At 52.8% G+C, this 16,557-nt stretch overlaps 1 protein-coding gene across 2 annotated transcripts in view; it reads right to left on the bottom strand.

The window, feature by feature from the left end:
* Positions 1 to 16,557, bottom strand: part of PRKCB (protein kinase C beta) — a 104,438-nt gene that overhangs the window by 40,394 nt on the left and 47,487 nt on the right. For both annotated transcript variants that reach the window (XM_082064800.1, XM_082064799.1), the window contains exons 4-5: positions 9,637 to 9,748; positions 8,384 to 8,512 (exon numbers count right to left, since the gene is read on the bottom strand). In XM_082064800.1, coding sequence (XP_081920926.1) covers positions 8,384 to 8,512; positions 9,637 to 9,748 — 241 coding nt within the window. The remainder of the gene's footprint in view (positions 1 to 8,383; positions 8,513 to 9,636; positions 9,749 to 16,557) is intronic.

Genomic DNA, 16,557 nt, shown 5'->3' with positions numbered 1-16,557 from the left:
ACAGCAAAAATAATTCCTGACCCTCACAGTCAATCAGTTTATGCCCTGAAGCATAAGATTTGATTACCTCATGTTATTATCTCAGCATGCAGACCTAGAAATTTCATTAATGGGAATAATTTTATCTATTCATTTTAAAAAAGAGAATGCTTCCTCTTGACCTTAAGTAACTTTCTGACTTTTCAAGCAGAAATCAACAATTCAGTGAAAGAAAAATAAAATCCTCAGGAAGTGTAGTAGTGATGTCTGATGTCGGGAGAAATGTTCTCCTCTCCAACTGTTTATGACATTTCTTTGACAGTTAAATTTGATATAAAATAGTTTTACATCTATTCCAATGGTTTTGTGCATCATTAAGAAGTAGTAACATCATTATTAATAGTGATGGGTAAGAATATTACGATCCCATTTAAAGCAGCTGGTCTTAAATCACTTTGGGTACCAAGCCCAGCTATGGCTGAGGAGAAGCCGCCCTGGTTCAGGCTATGGTCAGGATGAGGCACCGGTAAGTTCTGGACATCCTGGGATCTGGGGGGGATTTGGGGTGGGCACAGCCCCCACATCCCCCTCCACATACCGTGGTGCCTGCACATAACTGAGGGGACCTGTGTGCGACCACAAGGACATGCAAGTGAGCGCTTGGCATAGGCTGTGGCTCGGCAGCACCTGGCGGGTCCCTCCCCACACACCCACAGCACCACGGCAGCATCCCCGCATCACCCACGGCTGCAGAAGCATCCCTGCATTGCCCACAACAGCATCACTGCAACCCCACGGCTGCAGGAGCATTGCTGCATCCCCCACAGCTGCAGGAGCATTGCCCATGGCTGTGGGAGAATCCCCACGTCACCCATGGCCGCAGGAGCAACATCACATCCCCTGTGGCTATGGGCACGTCACTGCATCCCCCACGGCTGCAGGAGCATCCCCACAACCCTCATGGCTGGGATGCCATCACTGCCGTGCACTGGGGCTGGCCAAATAACTCTAATTTTACACCAGTTCCTTCCCCATCTCCCCTCCGAATGTGTTTGCAGAACATGCTGCCCATGACCCAGCACCCTGGTAAAACCTCAGCAGCCCAAGACCGGCAGCCAGAGGTGCACGGCTGAGGGTCGGCAGGGGCAGCAGTGCTGTGCGGGGAGGGTTCTGTGCAGAAGAGCCTCTCCCCCACCCGGGGAGCATGGCAGGGAGGTGCAGTGCTGGCCTGGGGACACTGCACCATTGCCGTGGGAACAAGATGTCACCCGTATCGCCTTGTAGGGCCAGGGCAGGTAGAGCTGGTTGAATGTTATTTGAATAATTTATTCTGCAAAATTTACAATAGTTTCCAAATAAATTATTCAGACAACATTTTTTTAACTACTCAGCCAGCTATAACTGCAGGAACAGGCTTGGGAAGAGACACTTATTTCAGACACCCACATCTCCAATGGCAAACACAGGGAAAAATATCAGTATAACAAATGGCCAAAGCAGGGGAGATCACAGTCATTCTGGCCTCAACCATGGGCACACAGGAGATGCTGCAGCGGCCCCACCACCTGCGGGGATTGTGGGGCTGTTCTCGGCTGGTACCTGGGTTTCCATGGGAAGGCAGGATTAATATGCCGGATAAATAAACACCAGAAAGTTCTTTGCTAAATATGCAGTGCCATATGGGGGTTCACGTTTATGTTAAAAAAAGCCTACAACAAAACCCACTCCTACCCAGCTCTTAAACACAGCTTACACCGGCTGCCAACCCTTCACCTCCAGCTCCGAGGCAAAAGGCCATGACGACACACTCGGTGCAGATCATTGTGCTCCAATTGCCCACTACAGGGAAAAACCCCTCTGCAAGCGCTGTGCATTGCGAGGGACGGGCAGAGCTGAGCTCAGCCTCGCAACCCAGCTCAAGCAGCTCACCATAGCCTTGGCCAGCAATACACCAGCCGTGCCAGCGGCACCCCTGTTTCACAGCCCTTGGACGGGGTTCTGGGGAGGGGAAGGCTCTGGGGTGCCCTGCAGCAGCACATGCCATCCCCTCTGGGAGCAGCCACGTTCCAGCAGGAACCCGCACTCGGATTAACACCCTCATGCATTAAAACAGTTAATTAATAGTCTGCAGAAGAATATATTTGCACATACTTATACAATAGAAAACGCACAGGACTCATTATGGCTGCATCTTCCTGGGCCGGTGATTAATAATTAACACACTTCCAGCTCATTTATCTAATCACAGCATAATTGGTTTCAGTTTTGGTCAATGTTTTACTTCATCAGCTCAGTAAATAGCAAGGCTCCGGTCCCAGCAGCCACTGCCGATGTCACAGGCGCAACAGGGGGATCAGCCGTAACCCCGAGCTGGCACCACGCTCCCAAAGTCCTAATGAGGGTCCTAACGAGGGTCCCAGCCTCGCAGGAGCCAGCAGTGACCTCAGCACATTGCTGGGACTGCCAAGAGAGATGAGGGAACCCGACATGGTCCACACACTCCAGCAGCCCTTGCATGGGGACAGGGCAGCCCCCGCTGTCACACGCACATGGGTCAAAATCACCGAAATGTGCTGAGCAGTCTCCACCTCCTGTGGCTGGCACAGAACTCGCACCATAGCCCTAACGTGGGGGTTTCTGCATTTTAGTCCCTGTAGAACACTGCTGCTCTGAGATACATGATGAACTCCCTGCCAGAACACACCGGGATGCAACAGGACACACGATGCGACGCACTGGACTGCACCAGCACACACGATGGGACATGCTGGGCTGCACCAGCACACACGATGGGACATGCTGGACTGCACCAGGACACACGATGGGACACGCTGGGCTGCAGCTCCCGCTGAGCAGAGCAGCAGGACGAGCAGCTCTCGGTGCAGGAGAGCAGCAATGCACAAGCAGAGTCCTCCCTGCAACTTACTGTCTCACCATCTTGGAGAAGCAACAGATTTAATGGGCTCCAAGCCCAGTCGTCACATTCTCTCGCTCCTCTGGTTCCCAAACTCAAATATTCACGGCTCTTAACATGACAGGCTCAGAATAATCTGCATTGGGAAGCTTTTCTATTATGGAAGCAAAAATGTGCAACGCCTTGATGACATTTTAATTTGCTACAATTTCCCACTTTATTCAGCAGTCTTTTCCCACTAATAAGATACTTGATCAAAGCCCAGAGCAGAGCACAGGCTGTGAATATGCATTTGCTCTTGTCCACCATGAGCCAGACAATGCCCTGCCATGCTCCATCACATTGGTCCTGCTCCACAGCATCCTCACGCCTCATCCCACACAGACCTCGCACACCGGTGGGTGCAACGCGCCATCCCGTGTGCTGAGATTGCTGCTCTGTTCACAAATCTTTTTTCTTGTGTCCTTCAGAAGAAATAGTGTGTTACTGTTGACTCCGGGGTCATGGGACAGTGGGACCATCCTCACTGCATTGCTGCCCTTGGAGCCGGCAGGTTCCGACTTGTGGACACAGACAGACTGATATCGAGCAGCCCCAGGGATCCGTGGGATCCACAGGAGTGGGCCAGGGACATCACCTACAGCCGGCTCCCTCTCACACAAAGCAAAACCCTGAGCATCCCAACACGGAGAGCAGGTCCCAGCGAGGGGTCGGGCTGTCCCAGTGGCTCCATGGCAGGGGCCCTGCTCACCCCCCTGGGACGCTGATCCCATCATCCCCGCTCAGCTCGTGTTGGTGCTTCAGAAGAGAAGCACTTGCCAAGAGCACATATCCAAGAGCTTTGCTGGATGAGATGCAGATTGTTTTGTAGCCTAATTAACAAGGCCCTCAGAAACCTCCCGGATTTTGGAACCCGCCTTTGGCTGGTGGAGCTGCAAGCCCTGTCTCCAGCGCAGAGCAGGGACATGCTGCACAGTCTGAGTCTGCCCTTGCCAGCCAAGGGTGCAAAGCCACCGGCACCGGGAAGGTGCCATTTATTTGTCCAGGTGCCCCATTATTAGACAAAGGCGTGCATTTTTAATCACTGGGAGCACCAATAAACCCCAGCGCTCAGCAGCAGCACACAACAGCGATGCAGGGCTGTGAGTGCTCCCGTGTGCACCCATTATACAATTACATCCGACGTACAACGTGAAAAGAGCTGTAACAGAGCTGCTCTCCCAGCATAAAGGAGTGATTAACACAACAGACCCAGGAGCTGGGAAGCTAATTAGGAGGAGTTGCTGGCTTATCAACTCACACACAGAGGATGGGAGTCAAGCACAGTGAGAGCCAGCCAGGGCTGTCCTGGGCACACTGTGTGGATTTTGAGAAATCTGGGGGTTTGGGTATTGATTTTCAATCCCTTGCCCTGTCCAAAGCCTCACCAACTGCTGCAGGACCCAGCATAGATGCTCTCCCCAGTCTCCCACCATACAGCTTTGAGGTTCATCCTGGTTCTTCAGAGCTAAGAATGAGTTAAAAATATTGAAATTTGGATCTTTCTCATGATATTATAATAATTTTTACAATGTTAGTATCTGGCAGACTGTGCCGTAGGCAGGTCTGTGCTGTGCCAAGTGCTGTACAAAAGCAAAGCACCAGCACAGCCCTTGCTGAAGGGCAGCAGAGCCCCACAGGGGCTGCTCTGTCCCCGTGAACACCCGCTCCATAGCCCGCAGTATGGCTTTGGGTTAAACCTTGCAGCAGTGCGGTTCACAGTGCCAGCTTGGGTTATGCTTAAGCACGGCTCCTTTATTGAGCTTCATTTTGTGAGCTGAAGATGGAGCATTCACTGCAGGGGCAGCAGCAGCATCTCCTGCTGCCATCTGCCAGGGGAGGTCTCAGGTAACAGAGCGTGAGGGGCAGAAATGCTGCTGGGACAAGTCTCCGTCAGCTGCAAAAATGGGGATGGCCAAGAAATGCAATTTTTCAGGTTGCTAGCTAAGCCAACAAGTCATTCTAAGTCAAACAACATACCTTGTTTAACCAAAAAGCTGTGTTTTCCATTGGGAGAAAAAGGTTAGCTTTACAAATTAAAAAAAAAAAAAAAAAAGTCAAAGAAAGAGAGAGAAAAGAAAAACACACTGCCAAAAAGCATATAGCAAATTTCTGTCAAATGGATGAAAAAATAAAAGCAGGTGGTTGTTCTCAGTCTCCATCGGCCATGGTTGTGCTGCCACCTGCGGGCACTCCTGCCCAGGCACCGCACCTGCTACGTTTGTACTAGAGCTGTGATGCTCTTCTGCCATGGGAAAGCTTATTAGATTTCTGATCAAGGGTCTCCACACCTGGTGGGATGAATAGTTGGTTTCTGATCCCGCTGCTCAGACCTGATCTTGCTTTGTAGAAACCTCCTCCTCCCCTGTCCTGCCAACCTCTGCTCATCTGTATTTTGACAATTAGTTGTCATATGTGCTCTCCATCCCAAGGTGCTTCCAGCCCCACGGCACCCACGGGGTGGGGCAGGTGAGCAGACAGATTTCCACCTGCAGCCCCAAACTCACCAGCCCGAGCACCACAATGATGGGGCTCATCATCCCCCCCATGCTGGGGTGCTCTGCCACCCACCCACCCACCGCTCCCGTCCGTGATAGAATCCACCCCTTGCCCGCCCCAAACTGAGATTTCCACAGAAAACAAGTAAAAGGCATTTTCCACCAGAAATCTGTTCCAGCAGATGTCTGCCCACCAGCTCAGCCCTCTGGGTCCCTGCAGGAGCTGCTCTGTGACTGTGTCCCCACGGGCCACCCCAGGGTGGGCAACCAGGAGCTGCGGGAAGGGACACAGGTGGTTTTTGGTGCACAAAGTCAGCAGCACAGACCTCTCTGAGCAGCTCGATGTCCCAGCCATGGCCACACCAGCACAGCACTGTGTCCCGCTGCGGCTCCTCCATCCTCGTGCCGTGGAGTCCCCGGTGCCCAAACCCAGCACAGCCCTTCACCCTGAGCTCTGCTGCCTCTGCAACCAGCCCTGGCCACAGCTCCAGGGCCAACTTTTCAGCATCTAGCCTCTCCCTGCCAAAACCCTGGCAATACAAACCCGGTCGTCACTTTAGGGCTTTGTGTTTTTGAAGCAAACAGTCACTGGAGGGATGGAAATCTCTGTTGTTCAGCAAGGAGCTAAAGCCACCATGGCAGCACCCACCACATGCCCCGAGGGCTGGGTGCTCACCTCTGCTTTGGGTCGCAACAGACCTTCCCACCTCCCCTGGAGCAAAAATCCTGGTTTTCTGGGGTGAAAACCTCAAGCCCCTGCCCTGCCAGAGGCAGGAGGGAAGGCAGAGCCCCCGCCTGAGTCTCTCATCTCCCAAAGTGCTCCCACTCCCTTGGCAGCCCCGCAGCGGAGCTGGAGCGCACAGTGTGTTTCCCTGCCTCTCTGGAAAAGCCAACAGATTACATGCTTTCACCAACACCTCCACATAAAGGGCTAGAAATAACACAAGTCTTTCAAACCCAGCTGAAGAAAAGAAAATCCAGCTGCACAGCAAGGGGCCGGGGCAGTGGGAACGCGGCTGCGGTGCCAGCGGGAGGACAAGATCCGCGCCCCACTGGCACTGCCAGGGCTGGGGACCAGTGTCCCCTGCAGGGAAGGTACCTGGGCAGCAGCACTTCTGTGAAAGTTCTGTGTCATTTGTTGAAGCTCTTCTTTAAGGACAAATGAAAACAAAATTTAAAAAACAACCAACACCACTAACAAAACAACCAGAACACAACATTTTTCAATTTTTCATTAATATTTTAGTAACTTGGTATTTTATTTGAACTCTAGAACTACTCCACGCCCCTGAGAACCTCATCTCCACATCTGTTCGACCCCTCCAGGGATGGCGACTCCACCACTGCCCTGGGCAGCCTGTTCCAATGCCTGACAGCCCTTTCCGGGAAGAAACTGTTCCCAAGATCCAATCTGAAACTACCCTGGCACAACTGTAGCCATTTCCTCTTGTTCTAAAATCAATGAGCACAGCGGGACGCCTCAGAGCTGACCCCATCCCGCTGAAGCAAACCCCATGGATGTCGCAGCAACTCCTGCTGCCAGCCCGGCAGGATGCTGGTCCCAGCACTATCCAGGAGGAGCCAGGGCTGGTGGGATGATGGAGACAGGTCCAGTCCTTGTTATCAGTGTCACCAGCCTGGTACCCCCAGGCCCACCCAGGGGGGTTTCTGCTACGTGGGCAGGTGGGTGGGTTTAACTCATCCTGTGAATAACTGTGACCAGCTTGGCAGCCCCTAGAGGGACTGTAACCCAGCGTGGGCAGAAACCTCCTTCCTCGGCTCAGCCCTGGGCTCAGCCTTGGTGAGACAAAGCCCGGCTCTGCCACAAGCTGCCTGCGGGCTCTCCCTGCCTCCCACCGCCACACGCTGTCACTGGCACCCGGATATGCTGTCACTGGCACCCGACAGAGAGAGCCACAGCTTGGGGCTGATCTCTCCACGCAGGGGAGAAGAGGCTTCACAAGATACAGCTTGTGTTTCCTGAGATGCTTACAGGTCACACAGTGGGAAGCGACGTCTTCTGGAAACTCAAAATCCGGGTGGCAAAAGCATTTAGAGATGGTATAATCATGTTTTGTGATAAAAATCGAGAACAGAGGAGTTCCAGGACAGAAAACTGGGATGGGGGACAACGGGTTTCCCCATGGGTTGCTGTCGTGTCCCTGTGATGCTCAGGGCAGGAGCCTCTGCTGAGCCTGGCACTGCCCAGCTGCCTGCAGCCTTTGCCAGCCCCATGTCCCACCCCTGGCACATCCCCAAGGGACACTGTGAGCCAGCACTGTCATGCTGTGCCTGCTCTGGGGACACAGGGACAGCTCCTGCCTGCACCCCACCGCTGGGCACCAGGACCAGCGCAGCCCCCGATCTCCTGTGAGCACAGCACCCTGCTCCAGCTCAGCATCCATCAGGGCTGGGGAGCAGCACGGAATCGGGAAGAACAAGGGCTGTCATCACCGGGGCAGCATGGAACCCCATGCCCAGCCACACCGCAGGGCTGGCGTCACCCGTGGTGGACAGAGGCTGAGGCTGTACAGGATGGATCGGTGGAAGAAGGTTGCAAAGTTCTAGTCATGTAAAAGCACCACCCAAGATTTGCACCAAGGCCTGTACGGGCCCAGGTACCATCAAGGGCATGGAAAGAAGACCAGGAAATGGATGTTCATCATCACACAGCACAAAAACAAACAACAGGCTTTTCCACTCGGCATAGCTAAACTGAACTGCCACTCCTTCCCAGGATGCTGCGGATGCTGAAATTTTACGTGATTCAAAAAGCAGTTTCAGAAGTCTGTAACTGGAAGAGCTATTTAGCACGGCTATACAGTGCAGGTATTTAGCTGGCACCACACTCCCGGAGTTGCCATGGCCGGCACGGCTGCGGGCACAGCACACACCAGCAGCGGGGGAACCAGGGACCCCGCCTGCAGGGGCTGTACCTGGGGCGCACACCTACCTACAACGGTGAGCACGTCCTTCTCGATGTCTGCCCGGATGTATATCCGTCCCCGGCGCTCGGTGTGGTCCGTCCCGCACAGGCTGGGGACGTTCATCACGCAGCGCTTGTGCACGTTCATCATACAGGCTGTGAGCAGAGAGAAAGGGACACTCAGCACCCCTGTCACCACTGCTGAGGGTCACGGGGTGTTCAGAGGGGATGGAGCGGGGAAGAACTTGTCCTCCTTTCAAATGGGGATGTTTGTGAGGGATTCTGAGATAAACACGCAGTAAATGGACCTTTAAACGCAGCCGGAGACACCGGCAGAGCCCTGCAGGGACACGGGGACCCGCCACCAGTCCTGCCTACAGATACTACAGAGCTTTTGGCCCTTATTCTGATTACTTGAGTTTTGCCAGTTTATCAAACTTCTCTTCCACCACACCCGTGGTGCAATGCTGGACATTCACCCAGATTCACCAGGAGCTGATAAAGGGCATTAAAAATTACCTGCAGATGCGTCTGCATATATACATGTATAAAACCTTATATACACAAAATATATAAATATACATAATTTTATATTTTAATTTCATTTCCACTTGGTAACATTTTAAAGGTGATAATGAATACACTGTTCCCACAACAGTCAGCAAGCTTCTATATTTATGAGAAAACCAGCACATGGTGAGCAGCAGAGTCTGCTGTTCCCTGCAGACGGCGTAAGCGTGTCAGCAGACGCTGTATATTCACAGTCCTTTGGAACAGGAACGTACAAGATTAACTTGGAAGAGAACTGATCTCCCTCTCCATCCTCTCCCTCTTCTTTCACCCCCCATTTTCTCCTCTCTGTACAATAACTCCCCAGCCTGGCACCCGCAGCGCTCCAGAGAGGCTGTGTCACCGCAGCAGCCACCGCCACGGCCACAGGGTGTCAGTCGGAGTCAGCGCTTCAAGAGCCAGAGATGATGCTGCCGGGGGGATGCGGGCGATGCTACAAGGGGGGATTTACAGGCAGGATCCCCCTGAGATGGACACCGTTCCCTCCCCACTCCCTGCAGCAGCCACATGGACTCCCCATGAGGGGTGCCCAGCCGCCCTGGCACCAGCAGCCCTGCAGCGTGCTCCACACGATGGCACAGGGGACAGGCTCTTGGCCACAGCTCAGGTGGGCTGGGAGCCCCTGTGCAGGACCTCAGGGTGCCAGAGCCCCCCAAGGGGTTCCAGAGCCCCCCACTGCTGCAAGCACAGCCACCGGTTACATCACTTACTGTCACATTTCATCCCCTGGTGAATGAGCCCATACAGCAACGACCCGCAGTGGTCACAGAAGGTGGGGCTGGAGTATGTGTGGATTTTAAATTTGTGTTTGCTCCGGGGATCCTAGGAGGAAAATAAAAGATAAAGATTATAAACTTGCATCAAATATTGGCAAGGCATGGCCACTCTGTGTTCCACATGCCAGCTGGCTTCGGAGGTGCCGTTAATGGACCTCAGTCAACTGCCACCAACTGATGTGGACCTTTTCCAACAGTCACCAACATCCAGCTTTCTTACTCTTTATATGTGTTGCCATAACAATGAAAAAGCAATGCACTGGCTTGTCTAGAGATTTATTGTTTAAAAATTACTTGGTCTTAATACAAAAAACACCAGGTGAAATTGGTACATAAGAACCAACATAAGGGCTGGACACTACTCAACTTCCACATCAACCCAGCGGGGTAACGCAGAAAAAAAACAGCCATGATTTCCAGTTATATTAAGACTACTCAGTAAACACGTTTGTGCTCTGGTGCCAACCCCTCCCCAGCACACTCCTAGGGAATAAAGATGCTCAGGGTACACTTGAGTATTTTGAGCTTTCTTCAAACCAACTGCAGACTTCTCTGCACCATCAGAGTACGCAAAACCAGCAGATCCCAGTTTATCCCGGACACGGTTTGCAGTCTTGCACAGACACCTTGCAACCAGGGCTCCTGGACTCCAACGAGGGTCTGCAGAAGGTGAAGTCAAACAAATTCAGATGAGAAACATCTTCTCCACACCCATGGAGATAAGAAGAAGCCAGCTTAATTTCATCTCGGGTTAATTGTTTAAGGGTTAGGGATGAGGCACAGCTCCTGGCTCGGTCATTTGAGCTGACCGGCTCTTTAATGGCCTGGAAAGGTGCCCAGGCATTAGGAAAGACACCTTTTCAGGCCACTGTAAGCTAACTAAATAAATAAAGAGTGGAGTCGGAACAGAGCTATAACATAACTGCCAATCCATTACCTTCTCCTGAAATCAATTTTCCTACCGCTATCACATTGAAGCTTTCAGCTGCATTAATCACTAATATTGTGCATTCTTTCACAGCATCCCACATAACTTTAGCAATACCAGAAATGCAGACAAGTAATGGAGCTTCATTTAATTCAATCTGTTAAGCACAAGGGATTTGCTTCATCAAATGTAGTGTACTCGAAACAGAAAGCATCTCACATTTAACCCTAAAAAATGCCCTTCTAGATACAGAGCGCAACAAGCCCTTGGTAGCTCGCGTGTCAGCTGTGTTAGTTCACGGTTAACCTGCCTCCTGCTCCCACACACACAGGTCATCCAGCATCCCTGAGCATTTGAAACCCTTTTGCATTCCCATGAGAGCACAGAAAACTTCAACTAGAGCTGAGGCACCCAAGAAAATGAAAACCTTTCTCTTGGCACCGTCCCAGGAGAAAGGAGGTCCCTGGGCAGACAGTGGGACACTGACCCAGGCACCCCCTGCCCCACAGCCCCAGGGGGCTCAGGCACCAGCCCCACCACTGACCCTCTGCCACAGCAGGATGATGTGGGGGGACAGAGGGGGCTCGAGCAGAAGCCACGTGCCAGTCAAACCCCAGCGTGTGACACGGGGAGGAATCGCCCCCGAGTGCTCCACTTTCTGTGCTCCCTTCTAGAAACAGAAATTCCTGTTTAGGCAAATGAAAGCTTTAGTCATTCATAAAAAAAAACACACAAGCTTAATGCAAAATGAGACAATTTCCACTTCATGGGGAGGATTTTAAATTGTCAGTGGAACTGGGAGTTCAAAAAAAGCCAGAGCTGGAAAAGCAAAGCGTGCACCGAACAGCAGTGGCACAGGACTGGCCATGGGTCCCCAAACTGCTCCCCAGCACCCCAGCCCAGCAGGGACATGTTGGGCTTCACCTTCTGTTCCCCCCCCAGGGGCTGCTCTGGAGAGATCCCGAGCCTGGGGTGTGAGGGTGATGGAGGCAGAACTGCTCCTCTGGCTGCCAGGGCTCGGCGGGAGGACATTTCACCTTGACTGGTGCCTTTAGAAGGTGCCAGAAACTGGAAGTTCTGGATATCATTTCCGAATAAGGCTGAAGTCGTTTCACAAAGAGACTATTTTTGTACCACAGAGACAGGGATGACGAGATCACTGTGTATGCAGATGCTGAGAGACTTAAAAGAAGAATGGTTAAAAAGAAATTTGCCGAGAAAAGCAAAGGAGAAAGGCGCTCCTCCTCCGTCCTCGCAGCGCAGAGCCGCCGAGGAACAGGGCAGAAAATGCTTTGGAGCTGAAACAAAAAACGCCACTGAGAGTGTTCTACTGCACTGAGAGGCTCTGACCTTTCTCATCAGCGCTGCTGCAGATCTGTCCCCCCCGGGATGTGTGGGTGTCCTGAGGATGCGAGGGAGCGGGGACGGGAGCCAGGGAAGGAGTGGAGCAGCTGCTGGCTGTGACCCAGGGCTCTGCGAGCACTGGCCCAGCAGAGGCGGCCGGTTCTGCTGCTCAACGTGACAGCAGGTGCCTGGTCTGAAAGCAGCCAGTGCAGTATCGCATCCCTGACTCACTGCATCCCTGACCAGCAGAGCAAACCTCGGCTTCTCCCAGCACCGCACGCACCGCTCGCTGCTCCCGCCTGCGGCTCCGCGGGCCTGGCTGACACAGCCTGAGCTCTCCCAGGAACACAAGACGTGATGCATGAGCGAGTAATCAACTCGTGGCCTTCAAGGCACTCTGAGCGCAGCCCAGCCAGACCCTGATCCAGGCTCAGCAATTACCTGTGCCCTTCTTCAGGGTCATACCCACCACCGAGCTCATATCGATGTAACATGCACTTCCCTGCTGAACCCTGATGGAGATGCTGATGCAGGGGCCGTCGCTCAGCACTTATGCGCAGGCAGCTGGCGGCATTGATCAGAGTGACAATTTATGCGCTGCTCAGGGTAGGCAGAGCCCGTTTGCTCGTTCGCAGCCTGTCGGGATGGCAGAGGGAGCAAACGGGGAGAGCAGAGCAGGGTGGCACCGACCGCAAGCAAGGGCGTTCTGCTCCAGCTGTTCCTCACGCAAAGTCTGTGTCCCAGCAAGGGCAGCAGTTCTCTGTCACAGAGCTGCAAACACCACGCTGGATACTGCCTGGGCTTTTATTTACTTCTGCACTAAATTCAGCTTTGCCCAGCGCTGAGGGAGGGCAGGGGGCAGGTGGAGGGACCAGACCCTCAGGCCCAGCAGTCTGAGCCGCAAAATGTTTTTAAAACAGCTCTCCTGAGTTCATCTCTAAAATAAGTCATCTATGAAAGGCACTCGGGTTTCTCCACAGCCCAGAGGCCCACACCGCGTGTCCTTCAGCCGAGCCCGGCCGCCCCACGCTCCCCGGGGAAGAGGCCAGACCGACACCGATGGCTGATACTATTTTAATCCTCTGTGCTGCCAAAATTTCCTGGACTCTACAGAACAGTCACAGAGGTTTGATTCAAGATGATGCATCCCTGCTTTTCCCACCTCATTGCAGAAAAAGCTTTAAATTATCTCTTCTGAAGAAGAATTAACACAGTTCATGTGAAGAGACTATTTTGAAGTGAATTTCATAGCAATTTAAGCAGCTTATAGCAGAGCAAATACAACACAGTAACAACTCACTGTGTGCACCTCACAGAAACCAGGCAGTGGACATAAAACCAAAAGCCTCACACTTTGCTCCCACATTTCCCTGGGGGAAATTTCCCCCCTGTACACAGGGAACAACTCACAGCAGAGACAGAATTGGCCTAACAGCGACTGTAAAGGTGGTGCTGGAGAGAAAATCCCATTGTTCCCTCCAGGAAAATACCAGTTTGTAAGAGGCTGGATGAGACTACTCCGAACAGCATCCTCTGACCATGCAAGTTCTGCTTATGAAGCCAGGAGGTGCTGGGGGAACAGGAACCAAAGACAACTGCAGGCACCAGAGTCAGGGACCCCTGCTCTTGGCCAGGACGGGCTTTTGGCCGCGCTCGCCTGCTCTGTGCTGTTCGGGACCTGCAGTCAGAGCTGCTGCCCTGGGGATGCTCCTCCTGCATCTTCCAACCTGCTTGCAAAGGGCTGGAAAAATGCCTTTGGTGATAAATAGCCCCAAATCCCAGCTAAAACCAAGCAAGGAAGTTAAGGAATAAGTGAACAAAAGTGATGAGGTTTTGTTTGAAAGAAAAGAGCAACGATAAACCATACAGACTTCTCTGAAAGAAGGTTACACACACAAGGCAAACACAGGTCCTGTTCAAGGCAAGACAGGAAAAGTTTGGGGCATCTTTTTCCTCAATATTGTGACTCTGCAGAAACCATGCTTTAAAGCGGATTTGACACTGCTGCAACAGTGACACCAAAGCTGTTTTTCTGTTGTTGACAGTATTACAGCCACAGGAAACCTTGCACAGCGCAGGGCGTGAGGGCACAGCAACACAGGCAGCGGGATGCAGGCACCGGGATGCAGGCAGCGGGATGCAGGCAGCGGGATGCAGGCAGCGGGATGCAGGCAGCGGGATGCAGGCAGCGGGATGCAGGCAGCGGGATGCAGGCAGCTCCTCTGCCCACACTGTGGCTGGGGGGAGCAGCAGCCCCCGAGCATGGGCAGCAATGCACCGGCAGCCAAGGTGGCTGCGGGCACCAGCATCGCGGCTTGGGCTGCTGCCATGTCAAGCAGGCGGTCACAGATGAGCCCTGCCACTGACAGCTTCCCCTGACAGCCTCCAGCAAGTTAATACATTTTTATTGACAAAAGATCTCGTCTGCTAGTCAGACAACTGCAGAGGGATATGGATGACAGTTATTCTTCTCCTGCTGCAAACACTGAATAAAATATACTCTCTTACCGAGCAGCAAGAAAAAGCCAAACTCAGCTTTTCTCCCTGAGCGGCGTTAGCATCTCAAGAGCATTTAGAAATGTTTGTTATCTTTCACATGCCTTGAGAGTCATTTTATTATAGTGCAAGGAATGGAGCTCCCACAGCACTTTCCTGCACCCTGCAGCCTCCTGGTTGCCCAAAAGAGAGACCCCAAAACACCTCCCGCCTGCAGGGCGCTTCATCTGCAGAATCCCCCACTGTGTCACCCGTGTGGCACAGCCTGCACTGTCACCTTGCTGCCCTCCTGCCAGCTCCGCTCCGCACAAACCCAGCTCAGCCCCGGCCCCAGGTCCCCAGGGCAGGACACAGACCCAACTGCCCTCTCCAAGTCCCCTCTTCAGCCAGGGGCTGCCATCTGCACAGGTGTAACAAGACACACGCCAGGAAAACGAGAGAAGAGCCTTTCAATTCCAGAACTGCAGACATGTGCAAGCTGGCGGGAGGGAGAGCTGGGTGCCGGCAGAGCCAGGGAACACCAGAAGGTGCTGGGAGGGAGCACGGCAGAGACATCTTCATCCCACGGGAACTGTCACCGTCACCGGCCGCCTGCGCTGGCAGGAGCGGCGAGCGTGTGCCCTCGGTGAGGGGCAGATGGCACACCGTGAGAGCTGGAGAAGTTAATTAGCAAGGCAAAGGAAAGCAGCGAGCTGCAGCGAGGCTGCAAAGATCCGCTCGTGCACCAGAGCCGGGGCAGCGCAGAGGTGTGTGAGTCCCAAGCAGAGATCGGGGTCCTGATCTCCAAGGCAGGAGCTGGGCAAGAGGGTGCTCAGTGCCTTCAGGAGGGTCCTGGCTCAACCGGCACACCTGGACGAAGGGGAAGCAGCTGCGCACCCCACCTGCACCCTCGCCAGGCAGAGCTTGGTGACAACCCCATGATGATGCTGTGCAAAGGGACTGCCCAGCCACAGGGGTTCCTTCCCCCCGGAGAAGACCCCAGAAAGGAGGAACTTGAAGGAGCTGCGAAGCATCAGGTAGCACAAATGGCATCTTCACTTGTTCTGCTGCTGAAATCTCATTGTCCCCAGCTCACGTTTGCCCAAACACTCTAGAGAAGAAACCAAACCTGGGGAAGGAGAGTGACCCTCTCTGCGCCCTGCGACCAGTGTCAGCATGGGAGCTGGGGATGCTGTGCACCAAGGGATAACGGTCACGGACCGATGCTGCAGAGACAGCTCCTGACTCCAACAACACCAGCATGATCCATGCCCTGGGAAGCACCCCTCTTGTTCTAAAATAAAGCGGCAGCAATACTTTCACTGATGCAAACACTCAACTCTGGAGCTTTTCAAGAAAGGAGGATCCCAAGGCAAAGATTAAAAGATTCTGCCTCCAGCAACCAAAGCGTGGAAAGACCAAAGGTGCTGTGTTGATAGCATTACAGAAATCCTCAGCTAAAGCTGCGAACGGCAGAAAAATTAAATGCAAAATCAAAAAGAAGCTACACTGGCCTGTTACCTTCCTAGAGCACCTCTGATATTTATTAATGCATCCTGATTAGATGACCTTTAACAGGATAATGCAAAGAAGGTCATTTTAATGATTATTTTGTCTACAATTTAAATAATTATGCATTCTACTAATAGCTCCTACTATAATTAGGTTTGCCAACTGCATTACATTACACATGCCTGACTTCAGCTCCTGAAGACCTGGCCGTATTTCAGAAAACTTCAGCCCACAGGAGAGCACAGGATTGCCAGAGCTCGGAACAGAACCTGCAGAGTTTAGCACTGGAACTGGTGGGTGCGCAGCGCACATCCAGACCAAGGCAGAGAAATCAATGGTAAAATCGCCATGTCCTGCAGTGATCCAGAGCCATGTAACAGACCCCCTGTCCCCACCCACTGCCCAAAACATCCCCCTGCCACATCCCCAGCCATCATCAATCAATCCTCCAGGATTTGAGCAATCCAGCATGAAAGCAGCCTTGGTGTTTTCGGTAGCAGCATTTATAGCTACAGCTTCATTCTCTATTGCAAGAAGCAATTCCCTCACACACACTACTTTTTTTTATTCAAAGGCTCTATCGTCACTGTACAATT

This window comes from Streptopelia decaocto, assembly GCF_964273445.1.
Source record: "Streptopelia decaocto genome assembly, chromosome: 13".
Taxonomy (NCBI): Eukaryota; Metazoa; Chordata; class Aves; order Columbiformes; family Columbidae; genus Streptopelia; species Streptopelia decaocto.
Note: the sequence above shows the minus strand (reverse complement) of the source record. Positions and strands in the feature narration are given on the sequence as shown.